Genomic DNA, 16705 nt, shown 5'->3' on the forward strand with positions numbered 1-16705 from the left:
AAATATAAATATTTTGTTAAATTTTAAGTAACTTAAGTTTTTAACTTTACCATTTTCTCAAGCCTAACACTTAAATTTTAGCCCAATTACAATCCTAAGTCCAATTCCATCAAAATTTATTGGAAAAATTACAGAAATTCCACCTTTTAATTTTCTTATTACCATTATCCCCTATAAGTTTTACAAATCTTCAAAATCCCTCATTTTCGCGCATCAGATTAGTGTATCAGCGCTTATATTATTGTATCTCGCGCATCAGATTAATGTATCAACGCTTATATTATTGTATCTCGCACATCAGATTAATGTATCAGAGCTATATAAGTGCTGATACATGCGGGAGATACAATAATATAAGCATTGATACATTAATTTGATGCGCAAGATACAATAATATAAGCGTTGATACATTAATCTGATGTGCGAGATACAATAATATAAGCGCTGATACACTAATTTGATGCACGAAAATGAGGAATTTCTGTAATTATAAATTTTTAAGGGATAAATTGTAATTTTGCCTTAAAAGTATGTGATTTCTGTAATTTGCTCCATAAAACCTTCCATACCTTTCATAAGATAGTCACACACTTTCTCTTAATTTAATAACTTTGTTCGTGTAATGATAACTCTAGTATTGCTTAATTGAATCAACAATAGCTTTTTTGTGGATTGTTCATGTACTAGATATTTTTTTTCTATCAAGATACGTATGCCCTCAAAAATTTAGTATTTTCAAATTGAAAAAACCAGAAAAACTGAACCAAATCGTCAATAACCAAACTGATGGTTATTTTTTTCATTTATTTTGGTTTGGTTTTAGAAATTTAAAAAATTGACTAAATTAATTTGATTTTGATTTTAATCAATAATCTATCCAAATCGAACCTCGACCTTAGCTATAGTGAACAACAAAATAAGCTGACGCCAAGAAAATGAACGTTCGTTAGATCCGCCAGCAGCCCAGCACACGAGGCTCATAGGGTAGCCAATAGATAAGAAATGCCCACGCCATAGCACGCATATCAACACATTCTCCAACAGTACCCTACGCTTTTCAACTCCCACGTTTATACACGCGCCAATCATCTTCGTAATTATGACGAGTGTTCTTAACGTGCTTTCTGAAAGCGAATGGGATAATTTTTTTTGGGTTTTCCCTCCATATTAGAGAAGAAGTAAATTCGTTTCTTGTGTTCTTCCATATTCATTGTTTATCTTTCCACTCATATAAAAAATTCCCTCTTCATCTGTTCTTCTATATAATACAATCCTCGAGTTTCATAGTTTCATAACTAAAAGTTTAAGATATCAGTGTGCTGTTTCATCGAATTATATTATCAATGGCAGCACCAATAGTAGATGCAGAGTATCTGAAGGAAATAGACAAGGCACGAAGAGATCTTCGAGCTCTCATCTCCAGCAAAAACTGTGCTCCTATTATGCTTCGTTTAGCGTATGTATGCATAATTATCAAATTTTGTGTTGAAATAAAATTTTGATCTGACATGATAAAGATATTTTAATTTGCAGGTGGCATGATGCAGGAACCTATGATGCTACAACAAGGACTGGAGGACCTGATGGATCAATCAGGAATGAGGTCGAGTACAAGCATGGCGCTAACAGCGGCCTCAAAATCGCAATTGATCTTTGCGGTAAGCTTTTTAGCCTTTTGATTTTCTGGAGTTGTGTTCGCCTATATAAGAGATCTATTGAATAATCTGCTGGAAATGAATTTGTGTTCATTGATAATGATTGCTTATGCGATGGATAATGATTTTAGTTTAAGTACGTGAACTTTTGGTTGATTTTGGATGTTAACTGCGCAAATCACGTTATGTTTTAGTATATCGCTCTGCATACTGTTTTTGAGTTTACATTGGAAGATGAAAAGTTGATCATATCATATTTATGAAATTCTGTCAATTTGTTCTGCATATAATTGGAGTCTTACTTTAGGTTGAACAGTTTCTTATGCCTCTTTTTTCTTTACTAGTATCGGAAGTGAACTTTTCTTCATACTGATACCATCTTTCAGTTGAAAACATTTTGGAGAAGTTAGAATCTGTTTAATTTTACAATAGCCACATAAACTCCTTTACTAGAACATGTTTTTAAGCGGCATGAAAACTTTGTATGTATCTATCATCTCCTCCATGTTTAGCATAAAATTTTACTATTTTCAAGAAAAACAGAATTTCCAAGCTTGCTCTAAATTAAGATAGACTGGTCATTGTCTGCTGATCACACATCCTCCTCCGATGCCCATATTTTGTTTACAACAAGTGTTTCTTTTGTTAGTTTAATCAACTTTGAAGGTACTAAATCCTATCTTCTAATAAACCTTTTCTGTTATATGGAGTACAGAAGAAATTAAGGCCAGACATCCTAAAATTACATACGCTGACCTCTATCAGGTGAGAATACTTGTGTCGAAGATCTGTTTTCCATTTTTGGAAGGTTTTCCTTAATATTAGTTGTATTAGTAGTATAATGCAGAGGAACAAAAATATTCTGGTTTTTACAAATTTGATTTGTGCATAAATACCTTTTTATTCTGGACTGCAGCTTGCTGGAGTTGTTGCTGTTGAGGTAACTGGAGGTCCTACCATTGATTTTGTCCCTGGTAGAAAGGTACAGATAAGATGAAGACATGCCTCCTTTTTCTATTTTGAACTTCAAATTCATTTGATGGGATTGCCTTTAATTAGTAAATTCCACCTTTACATCAGGATTCATTAAGCTCACCAGAAGAGGGGCGCCTTCCTGATGCCAAACAAGGTTAGTCTTCTAAAAATGTTGGCTTAGCTGATCTATTATTTGAAATTAAAGTAACAGATAAAAGGTAAAAAACTCAATTTTTTCTCTAATTTAAATGTGAAGTTTACCTTCTGGGATTCTTCGCATTTGATTGAACAGGTAACTTACTCTACTCAGTATCACAAATTGATAAGGATCCTCATCCTCTTGTAGGGAAGGAATCCATGAGAATACAAGATAAAAATAATGAAAAATAGCTAGCTTGTTTAAGATTTAACCTTACTGGCACCTGAGGTGCGAATGGAAAATTGAGTTGAACTTGATTCAGTGCATAAAATCAAGTGGAGCCTCATCTATCCTAATTGCTTCTATTGTCCTCATTATGCCATATTCTGTGCCTGATTATTGTTGTTGCATCATTTTGTTTTGAACAAGTTGAATATAATTTTTTTTACTTGGTTCTGCATCTATGTAGAAGTGATGCCAATAATCTTGGAGATGACTCTTTGCTAATTTGCACTGGTTGCCTCCTAAACATGTTTTATGTGGGCTTCCCATTATTCTAAAGAAAATTTTGTGAAGGAAAATATATTCCAATCGGTGGGAGCTCTTGAACATTATGAACATTGAACTGGACTTGGTGATATCCTATTGCAAAAATTGTAAATATTGCTAAAACAACTGCCAGCTGCTACCTTTGACTAATTAGAAGAATTGGCATGAATTTCTGAGAGGGTTCTACAACTCAGTGCTCTGATTTCGAAACATAATTCTCAGCATGTTGCTCATCACTTACTTTGTTCCACGTTATAATGCCTTTTTAGGTCCACCACACCTGAGGGGTGTCTTTTACAGAATGGGACTCTCTGACAAAGATATAGTGGCATTGTCTGGAGGACACACACTGGTATTTTGTCTAATGAATCTGCATTTAGATATTTATATATTTCTCTCAAATGATAATGCTGTTTGTCTTAAAGTTCCTCTTTTGTGTTCACTGTTGCAGGGAAGAGCACATCCAGAGAGATCTGGCTTTGAGGGCCCTTGGACTAAAGAGCCTTTGAAATTTGACAACTCATACTTTGTGTAAGATTAGTATATGCTGGAACCTCTTTTATATTTCATCATTGTTAAAAGAATGATTTCATGACTGCTTGCCCAAATGGTACAATGATCTCTTAGGGAGCTCCTCAAGGAGGATTCAGAAGATCTCTTGAAGCTTCCCACGGATAAAGCTTTGGTTGAAGATCCACAATTCCGCCCTTATGTGGAGCTTTATGCAAAGGTATTGTAGCTCATATTTCCGTGCATTGTTTTAATGGTCAATTGTTGCAACACATAGTTTACATTTGTAACCTCACTACATTGCATAATGCATGGAGGAAAATAACTTAGAAAACCAGCAAGGCTGACTAAATTGTGGGAAGTTTATCTCCACTCATTTGTCACTCTGTCGATATACATTGATGATTACTAAGGATTTGCATGCTAGACTATTATTTCCTATTGATGGTTTGACAAACACTGAACTATGTGAGGGGTACTGGAATTTTTGCAACCTTAAGTAGTTCTGGTTTTGCTCGAGACACTTGATATTTAAGCCTATGGTACAATCCTTGACTAGTCCACCCAGCGCCAAGGTCTTTCACTCCCATATATGTTTAATTTGTAAACAAATGAATACACAACTATCTAGTAGAATCTTTCTTCCAACTTAACCACTATCAAATATATCTATTTGGCTAATGAGCTGCACTATTCTTCAAAATTTCTGGCGATCTCACTCAGAAAGTTTTCTGTAATAGCTAATATCTAATTTGTGTGACAGGACGAAGAGGCTTTCTTCAGAGACTATGCAGAGTCACACAAGAAGCTTTCAGAGCTTGGATTCACACCACCTTCATCTTGCTTCAAGTTAACAGTAAAGAACAGCACGGTGTTGGCACAAGGTGCCGTTGGAGTTGCTGTTGCAGCAGCTGTTGTAATATTGAGTTACTTTTATGAAGTCAACAGGAGAATCAAGCATTAGTAAGCACACAAGTTCCATAAAGCTCAATATTACATTGGCGAACTCAGTTGAAGCAAACTGGAAACTGAATAGCTCCATAATTCAATGGCATCAAAATTGGCGATTGTTATTGGCACCGCTAAGAATGATGCTACTATTTCTTTATGTTTGATCAATAAATCTTGGGAGTGCTGATTGTAGCTACTCAAGTGTAAAATAACATGCCTTTGGTGGCTTTGAAATATCATAGATCTACCATGTTTCAAACATATTCCTGATTGAGAAAGAATTGTTCACGGATTGGCATCACATTTGTTATTTCTCTCTGTTTTGTACAAGTTGTAATGTCACTTATTATAGTTTATTGCAAAAAGAACATAAAAGAACTTAGAGATACCTTGTAATTTTAACTTCATATACGCCAGAAGTCTCCATTCTCAAGTCAAAACTCTATTGAGATATCTGTAAATATATAGCCTTTAATTAAATCCAAATGCTTGTATCAATTTTGAAATGGCAAAATGGGGGTCGTTTTAGTCCAATCAATGCAATCGACTATTTTAGTCGTTTGCTTGTTCGTCATTTGGTAGTTCTCTGTTCATTGTAGGAGTATTAATACTCCTACAATGTTTTTTTCTAGAGTATAAAATTACATGCAAACTAGCACAGTCAACCAGTAATATTAAATTATATATTACTAATATTTATATAAGTTATAGGAGAATCTATAATTTAAAATTTAAAGTTACAAATTTTGGTGACTCTTAGCTAACTTGACACCAAACTAACAGTCCAATATTTGGGTTCACAGTTTATTTTACATTCACAATAATGTTAAAGTATCAATTTATGGTACATTTATAAACTCTAGTTTTAATTTCTTCAAATAAAAAAAATTCTTGAGTTAAATAGCGAAAGTGGAATTCAAGGGATCAGGGAACATATGAAACTGTCCCCAAGTTCGATAATGAAACAACTCAAATTCCATACATTGCACATTTCAAATTTTAGGATTTTTTTGGTACTCCAATATATATAATGACACGGAGTTTCACACATAAAAGTTCCAAATAATGTACTGAAATTCTTAGATAATAATGGAAAAATCTTTTTGGCCAGAAAATTTGGCCAGAATGATATTTTATGTATGTTATTTTACCTTTTTAAATATTTTTATCCTTTTAACTTTAATACCTTTTAACTAAAAAATGGAAAAAAGATCAATTTATTTTTTAAAAAATAAAATATTATAGTTTTTTTAATTTTCTGACCAAATTTTCTAGCCATTTAGCATCCCGATAATAATTTGCTTCAAATTTTATTTTCGCATTACAAAGAGCTCGAATGTTGAATAATTTTGAAATTATAATTAAATATTAATTAATGGTACGAAAAGTAATTAGGGATTACTCCATTGTCCCTATTTATTTGTCCAATTTTTACTTGACTAATATTTGACATAGTGAATTTATCATTTTATTCCTATTAATTGATAGAATTTCAAAATCAATTAACTCATTAAAGAGTTTTTATCTTTTTTTTTTTAATTCAAAAACATGAACTCTCTAAATAAATTAAGGATAAAATAGGTAAAAAATATTGTATTTTCTTGATTTGTCCAAGTAAAAAATAAAGTTTGAATAAGTAAAAAGGAAGGGAGGGGGTATTTGCCTATTTCTTCCGTCTTACAAAATTACAAATGATTCTTTTCTTTTTGCTCCAATAAAATGCCTACCTACGGCTACTTCCTTTTTCCCCTCCATGTTATTCACGAGTCATAATCATTGTCATACGAAGGAAGCAAAATAACCAATTCGTTTCTTTTATTGTTCCATATTCATTGCTTCTTTACAACACCCTCATAAAATTCCCCTCCCCATTGCTAGCTCTATATATATTTCCCGTTTCTTATCTTCATTCATCAAATCAAAGTTAAGCCAAAACGGCGACCACCATTTGATATAATATATAGTTTCAGTGTACTATTGATGGCACCACGAGTAGATGAGAAATATCGGGAAGAGATAAACAAAGCACGAATAGAACTTGAAAATCTTGTAAAATCGAAGGAGTTCAGTGCTCCTGATTTTCTTCGTTTAGCGTACGCATCCCAATTCACAATTGCCAATTCTCATCATGATGATAATGCAGGAAATACTACTTCTACTGATGATGCCACAAAAAAGAAAACTCAATCTCCCAATAATAATTCTCTCAAAACAATTGGTAAGTTTATATTTCATGCAAATAGATTGTTAATTATCTTTTTGAAACAGACTAAAAAAGAAAATAAGAGAAATAAATTGGAACAGAGGGAGTACTATGCACCTTCTAATTAATGCCTTTATATTGCAGCAAAAATCAAGGCCAATCATCCCATAATAACGTATCCTGACCTCTATCAGGTGAGATATATATACTTGTTGTATCAATAATTTTTGTCCATTTTGTAATTTGCTAATTAATTAATACCAGATGCATGCAAGCTAGTAATTGAATATTTGGTAATGCAGCTTGCTGGGATTGTTGCTGTTAAAGAACTTGGTGGTCTAGACATCGAGTTTGTCCCTGGTAGAACGGTACGCAAAGGAAAGATGAAAAATTTATAATCCTGTCGCAATTTATGTCATATAGTTTAAGAAATAAAGAAACTTTTAAAATTTGTGGTCTAGGACTGTAAATCAAGGATAAGAAGAGAAAATTAAAGTTAATATTTCTAATTATAGAAAGATAACATCGTTTTTGGAACGGACTAAAATGAAAATTGAGCCACATACATTGGGACAATACTAACTTGTACTCCTACTTTTATTTATTTTAAATCCATCACTAAGTTTTACTACCTTTCTACCAGGAATCATTAATTTCACCAGATGAAAGCTGCCTTCCTGATGTCAAACAAAGTAAGTCATATGTAAATTAGCTGATCTATATATCATTTTGAAGTGCTATATTCCTCCATACGTCTTGTTGTTTACTGTGTTTCGATGCTGGTTTTTTAGGTCCAGCAGAACTAAGAGATGTCTTCCGAAAAGTGGAAATCTCTGATCCCAAGCATATAGTAGCATTATATGGAGGTCTCAAACTGGTATGTGCATATATGGATCTGCATCAATATACTCATATTTCTCACATGTATATAAATGCTGTTTTGTCTTATGGTTCCTCTTTTCGGTTTGCTGCTGTAGGCAACAGCTGGAGCTCAGGGTACGAATTTGAAATTGGACAACTCATACTTTGTGTATGATTACTATACACCCAGACTTCTTCTATATTTCACCATTCATTACAAGGAAAAAAATGTCATGTTTACTTTTCCAAATGATATCTTAGGGACCTCGTCGACAAGAAGAAGGATTTAAGTCCCGCGGAAAAAGCTCTGCTTGATGATCCGGAATTCCACAACTGTGTGCAATGTTATGCAACGGTATTATGATAGCTCATGTCTATTCTCAAAGTTCAATTGCTGCAACACATCATAAAACTCTTTAATATTATGAATATATCTACTGTGGCCCCAAAACAACTGCATTATCTTTAACTTTCAAGCTAAATATACTCAAAATGGTTTTTCATATTCAGCATAAAGAGGATTTCTTTGAGAACTACGAAGAGGCACACAAGAAGCTCGCTGATCTTGGCTTACCATATTCAGCATTTATTAAATCAACATTAGAAAAAAGTGTGTCACAAGTGAAGAAGGTGCTGGGGGCACAAAAGGCTGTTGGAGTTGGAGTTGCTGTTGCAGCCGCTGTTGTAATACTGAGTTTCTTCTATGTAATCAACAGGAGGACAGCGAAGCATTCACCACATCAGTTCCAGTAACATTGGTGGTGAGCTCAATAGAAACAAAAAATATAGTAAATCGGAAACTGAATCAGCATGAACAGACAGTTGGACACCATGATTCATCAATAATACATCTCCTATCAATAACCTCAGTTGTACTTAAAATGTAAACATTCAACATTCTATAAAAAGGTTTCAATTGTTTCTTATTGAGCAAGAATTGTTCACAAATTGCATCACATTTTGCATTTCTTGGAGAGTGCAAGATAAAATCTAGTACTGAAAGAGTGAAAATTACAATCCATCACATGAGAAAGAAGAAATAACTTTTTATTGAAGAATAATTGCCAAGGCACCAACAATATCAATAATTAGACGCTGCCTAAAAGACATTAGGGTGTTACCACATAACAACCTTCTTGAGGAAGTATGGAGTAAAGGAGAACAAGTTTATCTCCGATGATAGTTAAAAATCAATGATGTTACCGTAATTTAAAAATGAAATTAGACTACTAATCATATAGCTAAAATAAATAAATAAAGTTAGTCAGGCTCGTGGACTCATCGACAAGGTAATGTCTTGAAAAACCCTCAATCTTTTCTCAACTTTCCTTGGAAGGATTCCAGTATCTTTGCTTCCTTCCAGCTTGAATGTTTCCTGATTTGATCCCAGAGCGGCTGCAATTATAGCATCTTCAAAATCCTTGCTATCTGGCAGCAACCCTGCCCATCTGTCTTCTGTTTTCTCTGGTGAAATTGACTGCTTTCTCATCTTATTTTCTGGTTCAGTGATTGTCCCAAGAGACTCTTTTCTCATTAGTTGAGTTGCGTTTCCAGATCTTGTTCTCTTAAGACTCTCTGGAATCGGGACATTTGCTGGTTCATTCGTAGTCTTGGTCGAATAAAATGGTGGAGCGTCGCTATTGAGTAGGTTCCCATATGAAATATTTGGGTTCATACTCTTTTGCAGAGAAGGAGCTGTCTGGTTTCTGATGATGTTAGTAGAATTGATGTTCTCATTAGCAAATTCATCTTGAGGCTGGCTTGACTTGGTAGGTTTACTCGAAGTGCTAGTATTATGTTCCTTGCAAGGCTGAGGCTGCCAGATAGCGGAAGACCCCAAGAAGGCATCAAACAGCTTCCTTTGTTCAATTCTATCACCACCTTTATTCATCATTTCAGATTCGAGGTCCCGGAGCATCTGCTGTGCTCTTTCGTAGGCCTTGAGATGGGAATCTACACCTCTGGGGCCGTCTATCACCGCTGGTTTAACTCTCCTAAGTGTCTCTTTTGCCTCACCAACTCTCCCTTGTTTCATCAAGCAGATACCCAAATTGCACATTTTGTTGTTGTCTGGTGCAATCACTAGTGCCCTACGATAAGCATCCTCTGCTTCAATGTAGTTATTTTGCTGCATCAGCGCCCACCCTAAATTCCCCTGAAAGATTGACAAATAATTGTTATCAAACAATATTCATTTTAATAGGCGAGATCGAAAACTATGAAGTACAAGTCTCATAATTGTATATTTACCAGTAATCTAGTTGCTTCTTGCTCCACAGAAACCTGAAACTTCTTCCCCTGGGATCTCGCAGTTTTCGTACGCTTTCCATTGAAGGCCAAACCTTGTTGTATCAAAAACAATTTGTGCCTCAACAGGACTATTTGGTCATCCAATCTTCCGCATCTCTGCAGATATCACAAATTTAGCAGATATTTAAAGGAAGGATAAAGAAGAACTGCATTTATTTGAACAGTAGTATGCTTCTCAGATATCAGAGATGATAATTTTTTTTGAAAATGTAGCAGACCTTATATAGGTCTAACAGGATGTTGTCAAGAGCTTCCTGTGCCTGATCTGAACACCTAGTTCTCAAAGATTTAACAGCTTCAATGGCTTCTTCAGCCCTATTTTGTTGCTTCATTACAATTGCCATATCTTTGAGAGCACTATCAACTCTATCTCCTGCGTTAATCGCTGCCCAAAACAATGGAATCGCCCTTTCCGGATCCTTTTCGACCAACTGAAAATATAAATGAAAAATAAATCACATTATTTTCATAGTAAAACCAACCAACAATAAAATGATTGGACTTTTCCTTTCAAAGATAAGAAAATATGCATCTAAACAGAAGTGGATCTGGGATTTGAATTGGGCTCGAGTTCCAAGCGAATAAACCCATATCTTATCCCCAAATACAACAACAACATACCCAGTATAATCCCACAAAGTGGTATCTGAAGAGGGTAGAGTGTACGTATACAACTGTAACTCTACATTCAGAGGCAAAGAGATTGTTTCCACTATCTTGCACCCAAATGACTTTTGAAAAGTTAAAATTAAATTATGTATGGCAAGAAACTTACTTGAACATTTTTGGCTCTAACATAAGGGCTGTCGCCAATGGGGACTTTGTGGGCAACGTGAAAGGATTCGGAACGAGTTCTGGAGACTCCGAGGGGTTTGGCCGGGGAAGATGGAGCCGACTTGGTGGGTCTGAAACCTGGGGGTGCATTCCACATATCTTGCAACATCTTCGTAATATTGCGAAATGTGAACAGCAAATTGACAAGAATATGTGGAATCTGAACAGTAGTGGAGGGAGAGTTGAGATGTGCTTAGGAGAATAGAACAAAAATAGGGAAGAAGGAAGAGAGACGGACTGACAAAGATTCAAAGTTGGGTTCAATTTAGGGAAACATTTTCAATTTTATGACCGTTGAGGTTACCGTTCGCTTACTAGCCGTTGTCTTTCTCATTATTTATTTACCAAATTCAGTATATTTCTAATTTACCCCTGGATTTGGTTTTTATTTTAGTAAAATAAAGGGTTTTAGTCCCCTAAACCTTTACTAAAGGGCTTTTAGGCCCCTAAACCTTTGGTGGTCTCATTTTTTACCAACAAGGTTGTATGTTTTTGTTTTTTTTTTTTTAAATATAAAAATTAATTCATGAGTAAAAAGTAATTTTTTTCCATCTAAAATTTGTTTTTGATTTTTCATTTTGTAGGTATATATTACTTTTATATTATTTACGACAAGAATTTAAATATGTTAATTAAAAAAATATGAATTATGACATATATTTAAAACTAAAAAAGAAAAATCAATTCTTTAGAGACTATTAAAATAAAAAGAGTTAATTCTTTTCCAAATATTGCTTATATTAGAATTGGTAATTTTTAACCTAAAAATAACAATGTCTCGAGAGAAATGTATTAGCTATATTATTAACTTAAGAATAATTATTAGCAGAATTAGTTATAAAATAATTATTTGTAGTTTCTTATCTCAAAATTTTAGAAAAATAGACTTCAAATAAAAATACTAGTAGGGTTTTTTTTTTTGAAGAAAAATATTTAAGGCATGTAGTATTGAAATTAGCTCAAGGCAAATGAAGGCCTCTAGTGCCAATTATAGTCTTGATCTCCCCCCTGCTATTAGCATAAACGCCTGGTGTATTCCTTCCATTAGAATTTACATGACACTAGTTTTTTAAAAGATATATTTTTATATTTGAAATAAATTAATGTTAAACCTTCTATTGTATCTTTAGCAAGACCATTTATGGTCACACAAATATTATAATATATTTAAGATCATAATTTATTTTTTAAAAATAATCATTTTTAATTAAACTTTATACTGAGACAAGATGTATCACACATATATTAAAAAATCGGAGGGATAAGAAAAATGTCCTTAATAAAATTAGATTGGGCACTAAGAATTGTTGACTTGAAATATCATTATAAATATTATCTCTATCTATTTATAAGATTTTAATTTCTTTTAAAATTGTAAACGAAAAAAATAAGATATTTTAGGTGGGTGCCGATTGAACCTGTAGTCTTGGTTCAAATTTTACGTATCTTAAAAATATTTACAATTTATTAATTTAAAAATATTAAAATTCAAAACTCATCAACTTCAAATCCTGACCCTGCCCTTATCTGTAGATATACTCCACAGACCACTCTAAGCTTACTCCTTTTAGAACACTTTGCGCTCCCATCTAAAAGAGCTAAAGCCCAAGACCCATTTCATTATGTAATTCACTGCAATGACAAGTGAAAACTGTGCAGATAAGGTTAACGAGCAAAGGGGAAAAAAGCAATGACAGTTCTCCATTTTTGTTTGAAAAGATGAAAGGATATTGTTCCTGCTGACTTGCAATTGAATGTTCGAGTATAGTGATCAAGAAGAACTAAAATGTGTGTGCTCATATGATGAAAGAAATAATTTTGTCTTAAAAAACATAAATGCGACAGAGATGGCATAACCAAAGACACTGACAAAATGAACAAGATCCTACATGCCTCACACAGTACAGTAATTGATAGTATATTTTTCCAGACAGCGAACTAGAAAACATAGAGAACAATGCACTTCACAAATCTAAGGACCTCGGAAACTGTCTGCTTTGTCCAGTCTTGAGATACCTGAGCTTGAGGATTCTCCCATTACATCAGGAGAAGTTGTTGGATGGGGTTCTCGCTTCAAAGAAGTTGGCAATCCTGAAACTTCCTGAAAGAAAATTAAAAGGATCAACAGTTCTTTAGGTTAAATTTACACACTTCCATGATTAGGATAGAGAATGTCATGTTGAATTGTTTGCACTCAATAAGAATTGAAATGACTGATATTCCACTCAACATTCAATAGCAAGCAATTATTATACCATTAATGTTTCAAAATTTGAGCAAATCAACAACTCTGGCCAAATCAAAGCCAGTCGCCACTGGAAATACAGGCTTGGATATAGATTATTGCTATGACTCCTTCAGACAGAAATAGAATGTAATATTTCCTCTTCATAATGCAGTGACTTCACTATTTTAATCTTAAATGCAGGTATGTGTGCTCAGGTGAAGCACCACAGCATATAAAACTGTAAGAATCATTTCCTCTGAAGTTATCTCATCTTAAGGGTTTATAAGAAGAAAAAGGTAAATGCTTCAATTCAATCGTTACAGACACAATACAGTGCTTCATTCTCGGAGATGGCCTCAGTAGCAAAAGCTGTTTGCCTGCTTCCAGTTAGTCAGCCCCCGGTTTTATATTTGGGAAAGGACAGTTTAAAATTTTACTGCGACATCAAGTATCAACATAGAGGATGAAGATGAATCATGAACTACAAACCCTAGATAAAGGGACGTATTAGGATGCACCATTTAATGGACCTATAACAATTCTTACCAAATTTGGATCGCATAATAAATGAAAAATTTGTTGGAAAGAACAATTACCTTTATTTTTTAAGGTTTTGAAGCACAGGGTTTCATGCAGCGTCGTTTCATTGTTAGGTTTCATGCAACGGTTTACATTAAGCAAAAGATGGCAACTTACAGAAGAATACAAGTAAGAAAGCGAAGAGTGAGATAACATGGCTGGGGTCCTCAAACTTGAGCGCTTATCACACAACTATACTCATGAGATTGTTCTCATGTGACACTGATACAGCAAGAAAAAAGTCATTAATGCATCTTACCTTCATCAAATGCAGTCTCAAGTCACAAGGCCGAACTTGATTACCAATACAGGCCATAACAAAATTTGAATATTGAAACAAGACATCTGCAGCAGCTTGCTTCTTTTCTTCGATCTGGAATTGTACATGAGAGTTAAAGTTAATAACACACTATAGAAATAAAAACTGCAAAAGTGTCTTGCACATTGCATGGTAAATGGTAATCAAACTTGTAACTTTTAAGCAATCTGTAGTCACTCCAAAAATAAGGAGAACAGTTTTTTTTTTTGGGTAACTAAAATTTTATTTACCAAGTAAACTTTACACATCAGAAAAACCAGCAGGTATGAACATAATCCCCATCGTTGCTGTACTTAGTAACCATATCTAAACAAGCTATATTATATGGATAGATATTCAACTAAATAAGGAGAACATTAACAGTTCAAAAAGGTCGGCAATAATATCTTATATTATTTTCCATCTTAGATGGGTTAACTCATTGATTTACACACCAGTGGCATTCCAAATACATGTATAAAAAGACAAATGACAACAAATGCTTAAAAAAACGATAACAATCAAACCAATCTTAAATAGATTGTTTTTATAAGGTAAATAATTTAATTAATGTGAAAAACTCCTGTAAACAAGCTGAATACAGAAAAATAGAGAAACACACAATAATATGGTTCTCTATGAACATCACACAATCTTCTGAATTGGTAAGAACTTCACGGTACACCAAAAACCAAGTAAAAATAAGAGACTATTTCTGAGAAGAAATATATATGCCTATATCTCTATATTTTACAGTCAAATACTTCCATCAATCCTCAGAGATATGAAGAAAACTCTCATTTAGTGGGATTTCCACTTCAACATTATTAACAATCAAAATTTCCTATACAAAATTATTTCATGACCAAAAAGAGGTTCATTCTTGATTATCATTTTTCACTTTGATCCAGTTCCTTTCTTTGTTTCTTTAGCTAGCAGTTCACCAAACTTAGTCAAAGTTACAATCTGAGGAATAAACGTCCTTTTCGTTTTGTTCCTGTTTTAAAGAAATATTAAGGGTAGATTTGCCACTTCTTAAGCCTTCACTGATAGCAATTGCCTTTAAGGAGGTGATCTTTTGCCACAGAACGCAAAACTAGAGTCTAGAAATCAATACTCACTACTTGCTTAATCACACTAGGTGATTTCTTCACATTTGTCGTCTAAGCCTTGATATGCAGAATTACCCGGTACCTGTGTTGGTAGGAGGTAGTAGGGTACCCAGTGGAATAGTAGAAGTGTGCCAAAGCTAGCCGTGACACCCCGTAATTAAACAAAGACAAAATAACACTACTTTCTTAAAAAAAAGAAGAGAGATGCAAGAAGAAGCTCCTTAATTACTCAAAGAATTGATTGATTACAAACTTAGACCAATTGAGATATCACAAAATAATATTCAGAATTTCAGCATTTGGAATGATCATCGAATTTTGATAAATTTGATTTCTACCCAATTTTGATATTCATTCTAGACTCAAATACTACCAACACCAAGGACACAGGATTTCAAGATCCAAGGCTCAAGATTCTTTCTTCCATTCTTATAACTACTTTATGTTTGGTAATACTGGTTCAAATTGATCAAAGATACCGACTTAATCGTAATCTTGTATGTCATCATTTCTTCCACCAAAACAAGAAATTGTTACAATTGTTCAACTGCATCCGATACAAGGACTAAATTACTTACTAAAGACTTGAAAGAAAAACCCAATAAGAAGCTCCGATTAAGCTTCAAAAAATCACAAACAATTTCGAAAGTCTATTAAAATCAAAAGCAAAAGACCTAAAGTCGCAACTAAAAACTCAAAAATAAAATAAAACTTAGGACTACAAAGCAAAAGGATATCAGACTCAGGATAATGGAAGAAAGCAGAAAGCTTGATACCTCGTAATCGTCCTTCATGGCTGAAAATGGGTTTCTCCTCCGTTCCTGCTTCCCCCTTAAATAACCTCAGTTTTGATACAGAAACAATATTAATACTACCTCATTAACGCTTCTCGTTTTCTTTTTGGAGAAAATAGAAAAAAGATATATGTAGTCATCAAAGGCCCATTAGCTCAGTTGGTTAGAGCGTCGTGCTAATAACGCGAAGGTCGCAGGTTCGAGACCTGCATGGGGCCATTTTTACATTTTTTTCAATTATAATTTCGCAGGGTTGTCATGTTATTAATCCACTCTCTGTTTTCCTGCATAGTGCATATATATTTTTTCCGTTTAACACCTTAGGGATTCTAAAAATAAAAATATAGTTTTTAGAATTTGAACTTGAAATTTAAGGTGAATTTAAAATTTTCTTAATGATTGAGTCAACGTCTTATTTCGTTAGGAGATTCAAATCTATATATGAACATAAAAATTTAAAAAAACTTATATATAGAGTAATTTTCTTTTGCCAAAGGAATTTGGATCATTCATCATCCCACCCCTATACCCGTCCCCTGTTGTCTAGAAGGTTCAAGACGAGATTGAATTTGTAATTTACACGTTAAAGAACGTTTAGAAATTAGCTAACTTTTGCATATGCCATAATAGTAACCGAAAATTTAGAATTTTCATTAATTCCAGAATTTTGAAAGGCTATGAATTTTTATTAATTGATTTATTCTTATA

The 16705-nt window shown here is 33.7% G+C and overlaps 4 protein-coding genes and 1 non-coding gene across 5 annotated transcripts; 3 read left to right on the forward strand and 2 right to left on the reverse strand.

Moving 5' to 3' along the window:
* The first annotated feature begins 1200 nt into the window (after window positions 1-1200).
* LOC125822038 (L-ascorbate peroxidase 3-like) lies at window positions 1201-5027 on the forward strand. Its single transcript, XM_049501416.1, has 9 exons — window positions 1201-1456; window positions 1534-1658; window positions 2371-2420; window positions 2572-2637; window positions 2736-2784; window positions 3588-3670; window positions 3770-3849; window positions 3946-4048; window positions 4592-5027. The coding sequence occupies exons 1-9, from the start codon at window positions 1344-1346 to the stop codon at window positions 4790-4792; spliced, it is 870 nt and encodes a 289-aa protein (XP_049357373.1). The 5' UTR covers window positions 1201-1343; the 3' UTR covers window positions 4793-5027.
* Window positions 5028-6701: 1674 nt separating this feature from the next.
* Window positions 6702-8769, forward strand: LOC125822240 (L-ascorbate peroxidase 3-like). Its single transcript, XM_049501620.1, has 8 exons — window positions 6702-6997; window positions 7127-7176; window positions 7285-7350; window positions 7626-7674; window positions 7774-7859; window positions 7960-8012; window positions 8105-8198; window positions 8354-8769. The coding sequence occupies exons 1-8, from the start codon at window positions 6760-6762 to the stop codon at window positions 8594-8596; spliced, it is 879 nt and encodes a 292-aa protein (XP_049357577.1). The 5' UTR covers window positions 6702-6759; the 3' UTR covers window positions 8597-8769.
* A 100-nt stretch (window positions 8770-8869) lies between these two features.
* LOC125822666 (protein POLLENLESS 3-LIKE 2) lies at window positions 8870-11217 on the reverse strand. Its single transcript, XM_049502098.1, has 4 exons — window positions 10929-11217; window positions 10372-10584; window positions 10094-10249; window positions 8870-9998 (listed from the first exon to the last, which is right to left on the reverse strand). Exons 1-4 carry the CDS (start codon window positions 11094-11096, stop codon window positions 9108-9110), a joined length of 1428 nt encoding a protein of 475 aa, XP_049358055.1. The 5' UTR covers window positions 11097-11217; the 3' UTR covers window positions 8870-9107.
* A 1452-nt stretch (window positions 11218-12669) lies between these two features.
* LOC125822210 (uncharacterized) lies at window positions 12670-16044 on the reverse strand. The gene is made up of 3 exons (XM_049501591.1): window positions 15980-16044; window positions 14053-14166; window positions 12670-13088 (listed from the first exon to the last, which is right to left on the reverse strand). The coding sequence occupies exons 1-3, from the start codon at window positions 15995-15997 to the stop codon at window positions 12960-12962; spliced, it is 261 nt and encodes an 86-aa protein (XP_049357548.1). The 5' UTR covers window positions 15998-16044; the 3' UTR covers window positions 12670-12959.
* Window positions 16045-16141: 97 nt separating this feature from the next.
* Window positions 16142-16216, forward strand: TRNAI-AAU (transfer RNA isoleucine (anticodon AAU)). The gene has a single exon. It is a non-coding gene; the product is annotated as a tRNA-Ile (tRNA).
* Window positions 16217-16705: the final 489 nt, after the last annotated feature.

Source organism: Solanum verrucosum, unplaced genomic scaffold (genome assembly GCF_900185275.1).
Source record: "Solanum verrucosum unplaced genomic scaffold, falcon-dt-bn FXZP01000103.1, whole genome shotgun sequence".
Lineage (NCBI taxonomy): Eukaryota > Viridiplantae > Streptophyta > Magnoliopsida > Solanales > Solanaceae > Solanum > Solanum verrucosum.